This window comes from Euprymna scolopes, chromosome 15 (assembly GCF_053919585.1).
Source record: "Euprymna scolopes isolate OS-2025 chromosome 15, ASM5391958v1, whole genome shotgun sequence".
In the NCBI taxonomy this organism is placed as follows: Eukaryota; Metazoa; Mollusca; class Cephalopoda; order Sepiida; family Sepiolidae; genus Euprymna; species Euprymna scolopes.
This window is the reverse complement of record NC_136496.1, coordinates 2,870,241-2,885,000: the sequence shown is the minus strand read 5'-3', so window position 1 is coordinate 2,885,000 and position 14,760 is coordinate 2,870,241. Positions and strand designations below refer to the sequence as shown.

The window sequence follows — 14,760 nt, the reverse complement described above, 5'->3', positions numbered from 1 at the left end:
GTCGTTGCTTCTTGTTTTTATACATGTTGAGGATTACTAGTTGGCCAATCAGCTTTCTAGTATCCACCGCGCCCCTTCCTACCAGCCAATGGGCATGCATTTTATCAAACAAAGGATCTGTTTTAGAACTAGGTTAGTGGTTTTAGGTGGTCGTTCTCCTTTTTTTTTTATACATATAAATATACCTATGTGCACACAACAATGCACATACATATACATATATATACATATATATACATATATGTATGTGATCGTTTATGTATATTCATGTTTATTTAATTTATTTATTTGTTTTTTTTTCCTATTGTTATTGTTAGTTTTAAAGCTATTTTGTATCGCTATCCTAGAGTAAGTTTTATTTTGTGAACACAGTTGTTTGCTATCTCCCGCCTACAGTTTAATAGATTTTGAGGTTCTTTATATATATATATATATATATTTATATATATATATATATATATATATATATATATATATATATATACTAGCAAAAGTACCCGTCGTTGACTGGGTTTATTTTACTTTTAGTCAACGATGGGTACATTTGCTAGCATATATATATATATATATATATATATATATATATATATATATATATATACTAGCAAAAGTACCCGTCGTTGACTGGGTTCAAAAACAGCCTACAGAAAATGGACTCTGATTTATGAAAGTATGATAGGTTATGAAAAGGAAGGGTTGTAAATTTGGGTGGAATTTGGGGGCATTAAAACCAAAGCAAAATATGATGAAAGTAAAAATAAAATAGATAAACCCCATAATTTATTATACCATACCTGTTCACACTGAAACACTTATCACACTATTCTATGGATCTTTATTAAAAAAATTTTAATAAAGACTTTTCATATTTATCTGCGTAAGTATACTTTGATAATTATGTTTCAGTTTGAAGAAATATGGTATAATAAAATTATGGGGTGTTCCTTTGCGCCTGACCTCCATAGAATGGAAATATGTCACAAAGTTAAACAAGGTTTTTTTTTAATATAGATCCACAGAATATTGTGATAAGTGTTCCAGTGTGAACAGGTATGGTATAATAAATTATGGGGTTTATCTATTTTATTTTTACTTTCATCATATTTTGCTTTGGTTTTGATACCCCCAAATTCGAAGCTATCTCTTTACAACCCTTCCTTTTCATAACCTATCATACTTTCATAAATCAGAGTCCATTTTCTAAACTTAATTTCCCAAAGGAAAAAATATTTGTACACGTGAAAAAAAAAAAAGTTATGAAAAATGTTTTCACGGCGAGCTTACCATATAAAAATTCTGCGAAATCTGTAATTTAAAAAAGTAGAAATATTTTTGCTATTATAATTTTTTTTTGTAAAAATATTAAATAAACGATGCTTAAATCAATGATAATATCGGTAGTTCGAGAAATTCATTAATAAGGACTTTAGGGGATTTTTTTGTAATGTTCCTGTAAAAATTATTTTTTTTATTATTAAAAATTACGATGCTTTATTTATATAAAAAAAGCAAAAATAAATTCTTGCGGTTTTTATTTACTATTTAAAACCATAACTTTAGTAAAGATATTTTTTGTTCAAGCAAAATAATTTATTTGCACTAAAATTTAAATAAAAAATAATTTTTGATAAATACTGAAAATTTCATTAAAATTGGTTACTTTCCTGATTTTTGGTGAATTTTTAAGTAAAGGGAGGGGTCAAATGTTTATACATTTTGAGCGTCGGCATTTATTTTGCCCGTAGGAAAGCGACCACATGCGGTTAATTTGAATTCAATTTTAATGACATGGTTACATTATAAATAATCACTTGATTAAATCCATTTAAAATTTACCGATTAGAATCTGATATTTTTAAAAATTACACCATGATAAGAATTTGTTTACATTAAGCGAGACCACGGCTTCTCGTAGTGAGACCAAAAATTCCTTTAAGTGATGTCACGTGACGGCAAGCGGTGATAAATAAATATGTCCCCAAATAAAAAAAAATGGCCCATCGGTACAAAGAAAACCACCTATTTATTAAAAGAAAATCAAGTATAATGTTATAATTAAAAAGAGATATATAAAAACACGCATGGGTACAGTAAACATATTATACCAAAATGTCGAAGCAATCGTTTCAGTGGTTATTTAAACTACTAATAACGAACGAACCAAGAATTACATTATATATATATATATATATATATATATATATATATATATATATATATATATATATATATATATACTTCTTATTTGTTTTACATAATCATTAATATGTCGCTTTAAACACTACTTCCCTTAAAACACACACACGCACACACACATATATATATATAGAGAGATAAATAGATAAAGAGAGAGAGAGAGAGAGAGAGAGAGAGAGAGAGAGGGAAAGAGAGAGGGAAAAAAGAAAGAAAGAAGTTAATCTATTTGTAGCGTATGTTAAACAAGTCGATACTATCACAAAAGAAAAAAATGTAATAAATACAAAACGGGAAAAAGAATAAAATAAAAAGCGAACCCACATCAAAGAAGGAAATCTGTGGAATTGATGAAGATGAGAATGTCTTGATAGATTTTTCCTTTTGGTGAAAGCGACAGACCAGTAAAATGGCCACTGAATGCACTCAGTTCCTTTTTTGAGATTTGTCCACGAATCCCCATGAGAAGATCTGTCGGTCAATCAACCTGTTTGTCTGTCCATCTATCCGTCTGTCACACTTTCATCTGAAATAGCATTGATGTCGTTCTGCCATGTTTAAAATAGTATTTTTCTTATTCTGTCATGCTGAAGTTGATCTGCTACATTTCAATCTGAAATAGAATTTTCGTTGGTTCAACATGCTAAATTTTGAAACAGCATTTTCGTTAGTTTGTCATGCTTAAGTTTGAAACAGCATTTTGCTAGTCGGTCATATTTAAGTTATAAATAGCATTTTTAGTTGGTCCATCACGATTATTGCTAAACGTGCAGATTGAACGGATGCAACTTTAAAATGGACACGTCTTGTATTTCTGTTGATAAAAACAACCGCGAATAAATGTCCACGATTATCCACTCATACAATTGTCCATTTTTCTTTTAATCTGTTCAATTGACAAGAAATGGCGGCCACGGATAAGAAATAAAACTAATTCTTCTACAATCACAGAAAAACGAATACGAAACAAAGGCAATCAAATCGGTGGTAATTTCAGTTAGGTAAAACCGGAAGTATTTTTTTTTATTTTTTATTTTCGGAAGAGTTATACTAGCGTAAAGAGAAGACAATAAAAGGTTATAAAAAATACACCCTTTTCATAATATTCTGAAGTGAATGTTATATTTTATTTGTGCATTTAAAAAGAAATATTTATTTTAAAATAATTATTTTGAATTATAGAATACTGCATTTTTGTCGTAAATTTTTAAATATAATTTACTTTTTTAAATATTTTTGCCAATTTTTTAAAAACATAATTCAGATTAAATTTTTGAAAAACATAATTCAGATTAAATTCAATAAATGTTTCGTTATTTAATTTTTTTTGCTGTTTTTTTTTTTTTTGTTATTTGTAGTGAACTTGTTGTCACTTAACAGGAACGTTTGGTTAGAAAACAAGCATTATTTTTTTTATGTTTTTATGTTTATGTTTTTCCTTTTCGCTAGTATAAATCTTCCGAAAATGAAACAAACAAAAAATACTTCCGGCGAGTTAAAGTGCACTTGTGCAGATTTTAATTATGCCAAACTTTAATTACTCCCTACCCCAACCCCATTGCAAGAAAAAAACCCCGAAGTTTTTAAATAAATAAATAAATAAATAAATAAAAGAATCAAAGAACGAAATGCCAGTGTTGAAAGTGAAGGCATTTGAAGCATGCAGTATCACCAATCCCCCCACCACCACCACCACATCTCTTATTAAAAAAACACACACACTCACCTCCAACCACTTTCTTCATTAAATCCAAATATTCCATCAACAACATTAGCGACAAACTGTCCTCCGGCAACCATTGCTATATTGGTGGAAACGATTCGTCCGCGCACGTGGGCAGGTGCGCATTCGGCTAGGTATATAGGAATTGTCATTGAAATAAGACCTGAAAACAAAACAAAGAAGAAGAATTTTATTGGTCGTTACCAAAATTGGACATTTTAAGAATCAAAAATTAAAAGTCCAAAAATATTTATTGACATTTATTGCAAAATGGATAGCATGGCTGGTTAGTTTCCCAATGCCTAAGATGCGTCTAAATCTCATTACAAATATATCTCATCAAACCGTGTTCTCAAGTTCCTTTTGGCCTAGATAAGTGATGACTCATAGTAAAACCCGATGACAGTCCCCACACTGACGTTTTTAATTCTGCCAATAGAATCTATCCAACTTGTTTGCGTTCACACAATTTTTAAGTAAACCACAAATGGCAAGTGCTTGCTGCTGCTGCTGCTGCTGCTGATGATGATGATGATGGTGATGGTGATTGTTGATTTTACATAACATTAAAAACGACTGCTCATTTGGGCAATTCTCCTATCATTTCCCATCGTATCTTCTGCTTCAGATTGATTCACAAATGAAGACTCGAAAAACACAAAAAGGAATTTTTAAGGCTTACTTTTATTGAAAATATAATACCAACATTTTTTTTCTCACACTTACATGGGTGCTTTGAAAACCTCAGCAGTGTTCACGACCTGATAACAGTCTCCATGCTGACGTTTTTGATTCCGCCAATAGAATCTATCCAAATTGCTTTCACACAATCCTTATCTAAACCACAAATGACAAATACTTACTTTTTGAAATCAATCGACAACTCACAATTTTGAATTCTAAAAACACATTCAGAACTAAATTCCAAAACTGACCTAATTTTTGTCCATGCACTTTTCGTAACCCAAACTCTCGCCATTGTAACAATAACCATAAATTATTATCATTATCATAATTAGTATTACGACAACCTTCCCAAACTCCTAAATAGCAATCTTGTTGTACATACATCTCATTAAACCTTGTTCTCGTATTGCTTTTGGCCTTGATAATCAGTGACTCATTAGTAAAACTTTGTGATAATCTTCACTGATGTTTTCGATTCAATAAAATACAAAATTCTTTTCATGCATTTCTCAACTAAACAAGAAAAAAAATTAGTTTTCAAATCAACCGGAAATGCAAAATGTGTCCAAACTACTTCGAACTATCATTATCACAATTAACATTGCAACTACCTTGCACAGACCTCAAACGCAATCACGTGACACATCCATTTCATTAACCCTTATCCTCGAGTGGCTTTGAGCTTTGAAAAGTGATGACGTTATTATTTTAAAATATACAATAATAATTATGTCGCTGAGGAGTCCGGGCTATTCCGTATGTGTTTCTATATTTATCAACTTACGAGTGCATCATCATCATCATCATCATCATCATCATCATCATCATCATCATCATCATCATCATCATCATCATCATCATCATCATCATCATCATCGGCGGCGGCGTCATCATCATCATCATCATCATCGTCGTCGTCGTCGTCATCATCATCATCATCATCATCATCATCAGCAGCAGCAGCAGCAGCAGCAACAGCAGCATGATTAGCATCATCAAGTATTATCCGTCAAATCGACAGAGCCAAGTTTCCGGAATTTGGAAGAATTGTTAAGAATATTTTCTCAACATTAATCAGATTTATCCATTATTGCAACTCCTGCTCCTTTGTTTGGTTTACAAATACAGATGTCGGCATTTGACTACAACCCTTTAATGGTTTTAAATTGCATTTTATTCCAAACAAAGTCGCTATGACCAAAGAAACATTTGCTGAACTCATTGTAATGTGTACCAAATCAGTGGAGCTTAGCTTCGCTGATATTCTGTACTGTCAGGTCGACAGGCTTTCAATGGGAAGTTCTTTGTCCCCAACTTTAGCTGATATTTTTGTCGTCAAGGAGGTGATAATGTCTAAGTAACGGCATGGACTGATAATCTGGGTGTGCGCAGTTCGAATCCAATTTGTTCCAGAGAAACACTTTCACTTAGAGACGCTGGCAACCTTCACGCGGTTCCTTACATTAGCCTCTGATAGTGTTCTAGATAAATGATTTCTAGCTAGAAAGATATCAGAGAAACGAATGCCAACAAAAAATCAACTAATTCATACGAAATGAATGAATTATGTTCAACAACAAAAGCGATCATCTTGAGAATCTGTTCGTTATTTAGTAAATTCCGCTATTCTGGAATGAGAAAATGTATATGGAATATTTTGTCAATAGAATTTTTTTTTAATCTGAATAAATAGTGCGTGTTCTTTGTTTTACATGAAGAATAATAAATAAGAAAAAAAGAAGTGAAGCGTAGTATCAGAACAGATACTACAGTTTGTTCCGAGCCTAAAGGTAAAAAAATGTTATCGAAAAAATGAAATAAAAAACATGAATATTTGAAAAAAAATTTTTTATGAATAACGGTTCATGTATTTAAAATCTGATATTCTTCAGATATATACTAAATTGTAAGTATGTAGATGGAAAATTCGTTGAGTATATAGGTTAAGAAATATCCTCACACACACATTCTAACTTATATATATATATATATATATATATATATATATATATATATGTATATGTGCGTGTGTACATATATGTGTGTGTGTGTGGAGAGAGAGAGAGAGAGAGAGAGAGAGAGAGAGAGAGAGAGAGAGAGAGAGAGAGAAGAGAAATACAAAATGAGTTAAGAGAAAGAAGAAAAGTAGACAGAGATGCTGAGTAAAATGGCGAAAAGGATGAAGAGGCAACGAACATATGGCGAGAGATAGAGAGAGGGGAAAGGAGAAAAATGGAAAAATTGAAAGATCATTTCTGAATGAAACGAATGTCAAAATTTTGCATCAGCATTTCGATTGAAACTGGCGCCATTGAACGTTTTTACCAATTCTTGCTGCAGGCAATCACATGACACTTTTGTAAGTTGAAGTTCCTATTCATATATATACACTTGTGCCCGATATTATTCATACCCCACCTTGAAAATTGAGTTTATTATGTGTAACTTTGTAAGAATTTATTGTTTACGTCCATATTGATACATATTCTTAATAAACCTCTTCTGATCATTTTCGTCATTTTAAAATCTCGGGATACTTGTAATAAAAGAAATATACAGCTATTTATAAAATCTGCAATGTTCAAAAATAATCATACCCCCTTATTTTTTCAGTATTAATCGAATTTCTGACTGTTTGTTTCCTGTTTGATTCTTATTTTGAATGCTTTTATACAACCTTTGATTAATTTCATTTCGTTTTTTGCATGTTTCAGAAATTAAAATGATATCAACTGAAAACCAATAAAAGAATAAAAATTATTAGAATGGGGAAGAAAAAAGAGCTTAGTAATGATCTTAGGACTAAAATTGCGAATTCACATAAGGATGGTTTAGGTTACAAGTCAATTTCCAAGAAATTTGAGGTCCCTACAGCAACAGTACAGAGCATCATCAAAAAATTCCAGAGCCACCACACAACAAACAACTTGATTGGTAGAGGAAGGAAAAGGAAACTGTCTGCTAGAGCCACCAGGAATATTGTAAGAAGTGTTAATGCAAATCCAACCACCACTACTAAGGACATTTTAGAAAATCTGGAGTCTTCTGGCATAAAAATATCAAGGCAAACATTGCAAAGGACTCTGCATGAAAATGGTCTGAAAGGAAGAAGACCAAGAACGACTCCATTGCACACCAGAAAACACCTTGCAGCACGTCTAAAGTTTGCTAGGACCCATGTGAATTCTCCAGAGTCCGTTTTCTTGAGTATTTTGTGGACTGACGGAACAAAAATTGAATTGTTTGGCCATATGGATGCTTCTTACGTTTGGAGGAAGAAAGGAGAAGCTTACAACCCAAAGAACACCATACCCACGATGAAACATGGTGGTGGTAGCCTAATGTTTTGGGGCTCCTTTTCGGCTAGTGGTCAAGGTAGTTTGGTCAAGATAGATGGAACCATGAAGAAGGAGCAATATTTGGAGATACTCCAGAAAAACATTAGACAGGATGCGGAGAATCTCCATTTAGGACCAAACTGGGTCCTTCAACAGGATAATGATCCAAAACATACTGCCAAAATAGTCAAGAAATGGTTTGAGGATAATCAAATTAATGTTTTGGAATGGCCTTGCCAGAGTCCCGACCTGAACCCTATCGAAAACCTCTGGCACATATTGAAAACTGAGGTTAAAAAGCGGAAACCTAGAAATTTGAGGGATTTGGAGAACTACTGCATTGAAGAATGGTCAAAAATCAGTGTTGATGCTTGTAAAAACCTTGTTGATAAACATCCAAAACGGTTACAGGCAGTTATTAAGAATAAAGGGCATGCTATTGACTATTAGTAAGAGAGGTATGAATAATTTTGAACTAGTGCCATTATTGTTTTTCTTTGTATAATGTTTCAAACTTGCATAATTTATTTATTTGTTGAGTTTAATGCCTATGCTTGATTTATTGTCTGAAATCCCTTTAATATTGTCTACCTTCTGGTTTGAGCAATATTCTTATAGAAATCTCAAAGATCCGAGGGGTATGAATAATATCGAGCACAAGTGTATATATATATATATATATATATATATATATATATATATATATATATATATATACTAGCAAAAGTACCCGTCGTTGACTGGGTTCAAAAACAGCCTATAGAAAATGGACTCTGATTTATTAAAGTATGATAGGTTATGAAAAGGAAGGGTTGTAAAGAGATAGCTTCGAATTCGGGGGTATCAAGACCAAAGCAAAATATGATGAAAGTAAAAATAAAATAGATAGACTCCATAATTTATTATATCATATCTGTTCACACTGAAACACTTATCACAATATTCTGTGGATTTATATTTAAAAAACCTTGTTAAACTTTGTGACATATTTACATTCTATGGAGGTCAGGTGTGAACGAACACCCCATAATTTTATTATACCATATTTCTTAAAACTGAAACATAATTATCAAAGTATACTTACGCAGATAGATATGAAAAGTCTTTATTAAAGTTTGTGCCTATTTCCATTCTATGGAGGCCAGGCGCGAACGCAAACCCCACAATTTTATTATACCATCCCTAAAAACTTACTTATCAAAACTTACTTATCAAATTCTTATAAAAAATTCTTATATAAAACATACTTATATATTCTTATGTACATCTATATCAAAAACACTTGTAAACGTTTTTTTTTTAAATTTTTAAATTTTTTATTTCCATACTTTGTGGACCAGGCGCAAATGTAGACCCCACAATTTTAATGAACCACCGTTCTGCCAGATCAAACATACCCATTTCTGTGTCTCGATACATCTTCTATCATTATATGTAATCAGTTTTTTAAAATAGTCAACCATATAGGAGCCTATTCATGACCACACACACACACACACACACACACACACACACACACACACACACACACACACACACACAATGTTTAGATTCCAAATTGGCAGAGGAGTTTGGTAGAGTCTGCAAAGGTCAACTCTTTCAACTTTGACCTCTTGTTAGCCAAATTTTCACCCAAAAACTGATTAAAAAGCTTGCTGCATGTCTGAATAGCCTTTATGTAAAATTTCAAATATTTAGACACAAAATTGTCTTAACAGTTTGCTAGAGACCGCAAAGGTCAAATCTTGGCAGCTAAATTTTCAGCCAAAAACAGATTACAAAGCTTGCTCTATGTCAGAATACATTTTATGTACAATTTCATATGTTTAGACCAAAAATTTGCTGAGCAATCTGGTAGAAACTGCAGAGATTAATTTTTTTAAAACTTATGAATCTTAAGATTCTATTGTTAGCATAGGTAATTTTGTAGTCAGAATTATTTCTAGAAATATATCAGGGATTATGGGAGGGACCACATGAAGGTTGCCAACACCCTAAGTGAAAGTGGTTTTGTGAAACGAACTGGATTCGAACTTGGAACACCCAGGTCATCAGTTTATGTCATTAACTGCTTGGCCACTGTCATTTCCTTCTGTTTATGTGAATTAAAATAACAAAAGAAAAAGAAAAAAAGATAGGTTAGTTTCTTAAAGTCGTCCAACACATGCCAAGATTTAAAACGAGTGTTAAACTGATGATGATGATGATGATGATATAATGATCTCTCTCCTTTTTCTATCACTATATATATGACTCTCTCTCTCTCTCTCTCTCTCTCTCTCTCTCTCTCTCTCTCTCTTTCTCCACCAATTCTTTTTATTCATTGTTTATTAGTTTCTCCAAACAGACTCCCCCACCCATTTTTAACGCACACACTATATAACTTTTTTTTTTTATTGCACTCTGTTTTAGACCCAAATTGTCCTGGTGCTAGGGCATCTGGCAGTTAGTCAAAAAAGAACATGGTTCAATCCCAAAGGCCAGCCGAGTAAACAGACATTACAAGCCAAAAATATTTTCCTTATCTTCTAATTGTCTACTGACACACGCAGCAGTAAAAGTTTCCTCTCTTGATGAACGCAGTGGCTTTTTCTGTGTCCTCCATATGTGAATGAGGATCTGATAGTCGCCATCTTTGTTTTTGTTGGGTTCTTTATTAACTAGAATCTTCTTTGGGACGAATGGATGAACTAATGCTCACAAATAATGTAAAATATACGTTTTTAATGACCATGTGTTTGTGTGCAGCTTTCTATCTATATATCCATGTAGATAGATAGATAGGAAGATAGATAGATAGAGATATAGATATATATAAAAAAGTTAAGTTTTTTTTTTTTCAACTTACTTAAGATACTTATGATGATTTTTGACAGCACGGGCATGATCTATATGCACTGGGTTCAGACTGGACAGACAGTCAACAAGGAATATTAGGTTGAGGTTTTAAGGGAGTTCAGGAAGAGATTCTGACAGAAAAAGCCAGCATTCTTCAAATCGGGTCAGTTGCATTTCCACCAGGACAATGCACCAGTCCACAACTCCATCTTTGTCACCCTCCATATGATCTAGACCTTGCTCCCTGTGACTTTTGGCTATTCCGAACCTCAAGAAACTGTCGTTATGAGACAACTGAGGAGATGAAAGAAGCTGTGATGAGGATCATTGACATGCTGACACAAGAAGATTTCCATGGGGCCTTCTAGAGGTTGTTGGTTCGGTACAACAAGTGCATTGCAGCCGGAGGAGATTACTTCAAAGGAGACTAGTTTCATATTTGTACTATCAATAAAAGTGTCCGTACAAAAAAAAAAAAGTCTGGAAACTTATTGAAGGCACCTCATATATATATTTTTTATCATACAATATGTGAAAGCATGTGCAATACCCTGTTCTCATCAGCTGCCAACCAGAGTGATAACACAGTTTCGGTGGCCCAAGACAGGACTGCCACTTCTGGTGCCACCAGCAGCTATGAGAACTTAGCCGCCGAACAGAGTATTAATGAAAAAAAACAACAACAACAAAGAAAAAAAGAGAAAAAATATTGTAAAAATACCGTCTTTTCAAGTCACACACACACACACACACACACACACACACACACATATATATATATATATATATATATATATATATATATATATATATATATATACCCTAGAAGGCAGCCTGGCGTTGTTCAAGTAATCATTCACCTTTGTCCCACAATACATGACGTTATACATTACATTATCTGTTGTGGCGTCGTTGATAAGGTCGTGTATAACGTCATCGGCTATGACGTCATGTATCATAGGAGTGATACAATTAAAATGAACGACCTTTCGTGCCCCAGAAATTATTTTTTTACATAGTCACCACCGTTCTTCATGCACTTTTGCCAAGAATTCAATGATGCATCTCTGCTTCTGATGCACATCCATGACAAGGGTTGCTTTCTTAGAGTCTCACACTGTTAATATCTGCAACAGAGAGATGAAATTTTCAGATCATGAATGCTAAAGTTGGAGTTATTGAACTTGGTGGCCTTATTCTATATATTTAGTTATGTCTCTTGTCTCGGGTGGATATTCAATATGGCGTCCTGCAAACAGTAAAACGTGTTTATCCTACATCATGGGAAGTACTAAGTGAACTAACATTGATAGCAGAATGTATTCTTTCGTGTGGCAGATATTATATCTGTTCAACTTACGTTGAAACACAATTAAAAGAAAGCACGCCTGTGGAACTCTGTTCCGTCTGCCTGCTTCCCACCGAACTACAACTTGGATGTGTTCAAGTCCAACGTTAACAAATTCCTAATGAACCGCCCCCCTTAAGTAAACACTTCATCAAATCTCCACACTAACGTAATGTACTTGCAATAACCCTTATCCCTGAGTGGCTTCCGGGCCTTGATAAGTGGTGATCACTGTGTAAAAAAAAAAAAAAAAGATGGCGTCATTTACGCAACAGCTACCTATTTTGAAGAGTGAAGGACTGTACACCGAGTGGAAGCAAGACATAAGTATATAGTCTATCTTTTCATGAAAAACATGGATCAGCAGTATTTTTGTCATTTGCAACAAAACATACGAGAATGCGTTCGACACTTGGACATCACAGATATCGGCCGAACTGATGGATTAAAAATAGTTGGAGGAGATATATTTAAGGGACGAAAACACGATGCCATACATGTCATTCAAGGAATTTTATTCTTACAAAAGAGCTGCTGAAATAAACATAAGCGACTTTTTGGTGAGTTATGAATTCTTGTACCGGAAATTATAATAATAGTAATAAAATAATATAATAATATAATAATAGTAAATTCGGAATTCCTCTGCCGGAAGGAGTCCAAACATGTTTTGTTTTAAATGCAGCAAATGTATTGGAAGAAAACGAAAAATTAGCGCGGGCGACATGTGGAAGTTTAACTTATGCAGCAATAAAGGATACTTTAAGAAAGTGTTTTCTGATATTTCTTCATTGGAATGCAAAACAGTCTCTACTATCAAGGAAGAAATTGAAAATTGAAATTTCAGTTGGAACAAAAGTAATCCATAGCCTTGAGCCCCTGGAGAAACATGGTCCATCTACAAGTTTATTGATGCTTTTGTAGCGAGGTGTTCTTTTTTTAGGATGAAGGTGCTGGTCCCACGCCCAACCTTCCCAGAAGGTACATACAACATCTAGCCTTCCCAACTGGTCAGCCATCTGGTACTGGCCAGGCTCAACGTTGCTTAACTTTGGATATCTTGTGAGAACAGGTATGTCAACGTGACTGTGCCATACGTTGAACGGAAGTAAAAGGGAACAAAAATTCTATCGAGGAAACAAAACCCTAACCCAACGCACAGACAGGGTCGAACAATGCGTTGTTTCAAATGTGGCATTTTGCCAGAAACTGTACTGGTTTTAGTCCTAGAAATATTAAATCCAACAGGACATTTTGTTTTGGTGATGGAGAGGAGGTAAAGGCAATTAAAGCAGTTAAATTTCCGGTAACTACAGGAGGCATAAAAGGTGTCAGAGCAAACATAGAGGCTGACATTGTCAAAAAAGATTGTTACTAAGTCATAAATCAATGAAAACTGCTGGTATAATACTAGATTTTAAAAGTGACAGCTGTAAGATTTTAGGTGGATTTATAAAATTGCAAAAGACAACTTCTGGACATTATAGGCTGAAATTGACACCTAATTGACACATCCACCAGGTACTCTGCTGCCAGACTGATTAAAACCAAGAAGAATTAAAAAAAATTATTTGCAACATATTTTTAATGTGGATAACATATTTTGGAGTTCCCGAATGCTTCTTGAGTGATAATGGAGGAGAATTTAACGCCGATGGTTACAAAGAGATGAATGAAAAACTGAATCTTGAAACCTGCACTACAGCCGTTGAAAGTCCATTCATTAATGGCTCTGTGGAACGTTACAATTTAATATTGGCTGAAGCAATGGAGAAAACATCGGAAGATGAGAAATGTGAACCAGAAGTAGCTTTGGCTTGGGCTGTTAGTGCTAAAAATTCTCTTCAAAATCATTCTGGACATATGACTCAAATGAGCTTGTTTATGGATCCAACATAAATACAACATCAGTTTTGATAGACCAGTCACTTACATTAGATGCTTCAACAACCAGGGATATGGTTAGAATAAATTTGAATGCCTTACATTCTGTGAAAAAAAGCTTCCAATAGTAACTGGGAGGAACTGAAATACAATACTACAAGGCCGAGTAAAGGGAAAATAATGGAATATAAAATTATTGGAAGTAATGAGTGCACAATCAAAATCAACTGCTTGGTTGGTTGTTTTTGTTTTACGGCGTATCAACCATTTTTGGGTTATTTAATGCCGAATCCAAAGATTTAAGAAAAAATTTTAATAGAATATATTTGTTGTTTTCACGTCGGTTTCTATTTAACCCATAGTTGGAAACCTAACAGGTACTACCACTCCGGGTCAGAGTGGACCTGGGAGCAATAGTAATTAAAGAGTGGCTCCACACTCCCCAAAGCCCACAAGCTGGGGCCTCACCACTGGATATAGTTTAAGGTCATATCCAGGACCCAAAATCAACTGGAAATTATGGCCATTGGCGGAATATAGAACAAACTGCATAGAATGAATGTCCAGTGTGTATCAATTGGGATAAGGTTGATCAGTGGTGAGAAATTCCTCAAGTAACAGAAAGAGATCACAAAGAACATGTTTTCATCACAACTGAACAAGAACAAAAGATGTGATTGATGTAGAGGAAAAAGAAATAAAAAAGTATGAAAACTCATGAAGTGTATGAATGTGTCCCTAACATAGGT

General features: G+C 33.7%; 1 protein-coding gene across 1 annotated transcript in view; it reads right to left on the bottom strand.

Moving 5' to 3' along the window:
• LOC145293692 (proton myo-inositol cotransporter-like) overlaps positions 1-14,760 on the bottom strand; it is a 383,417-nt gene that overhangs the window by 114,235 nt on the left and 254,422 nt on the right. The window contains exon 2 of the mRNA XM_080140102.1: positions 3,920-4,079. Within this exon, the coding sequence (XP_079996228.1) occupies positions 3,920-4,079 (160 nt within the window). The remainder of the gene's footprint in view (positions 1-3,919; positions 4,080-14,760) is intronic.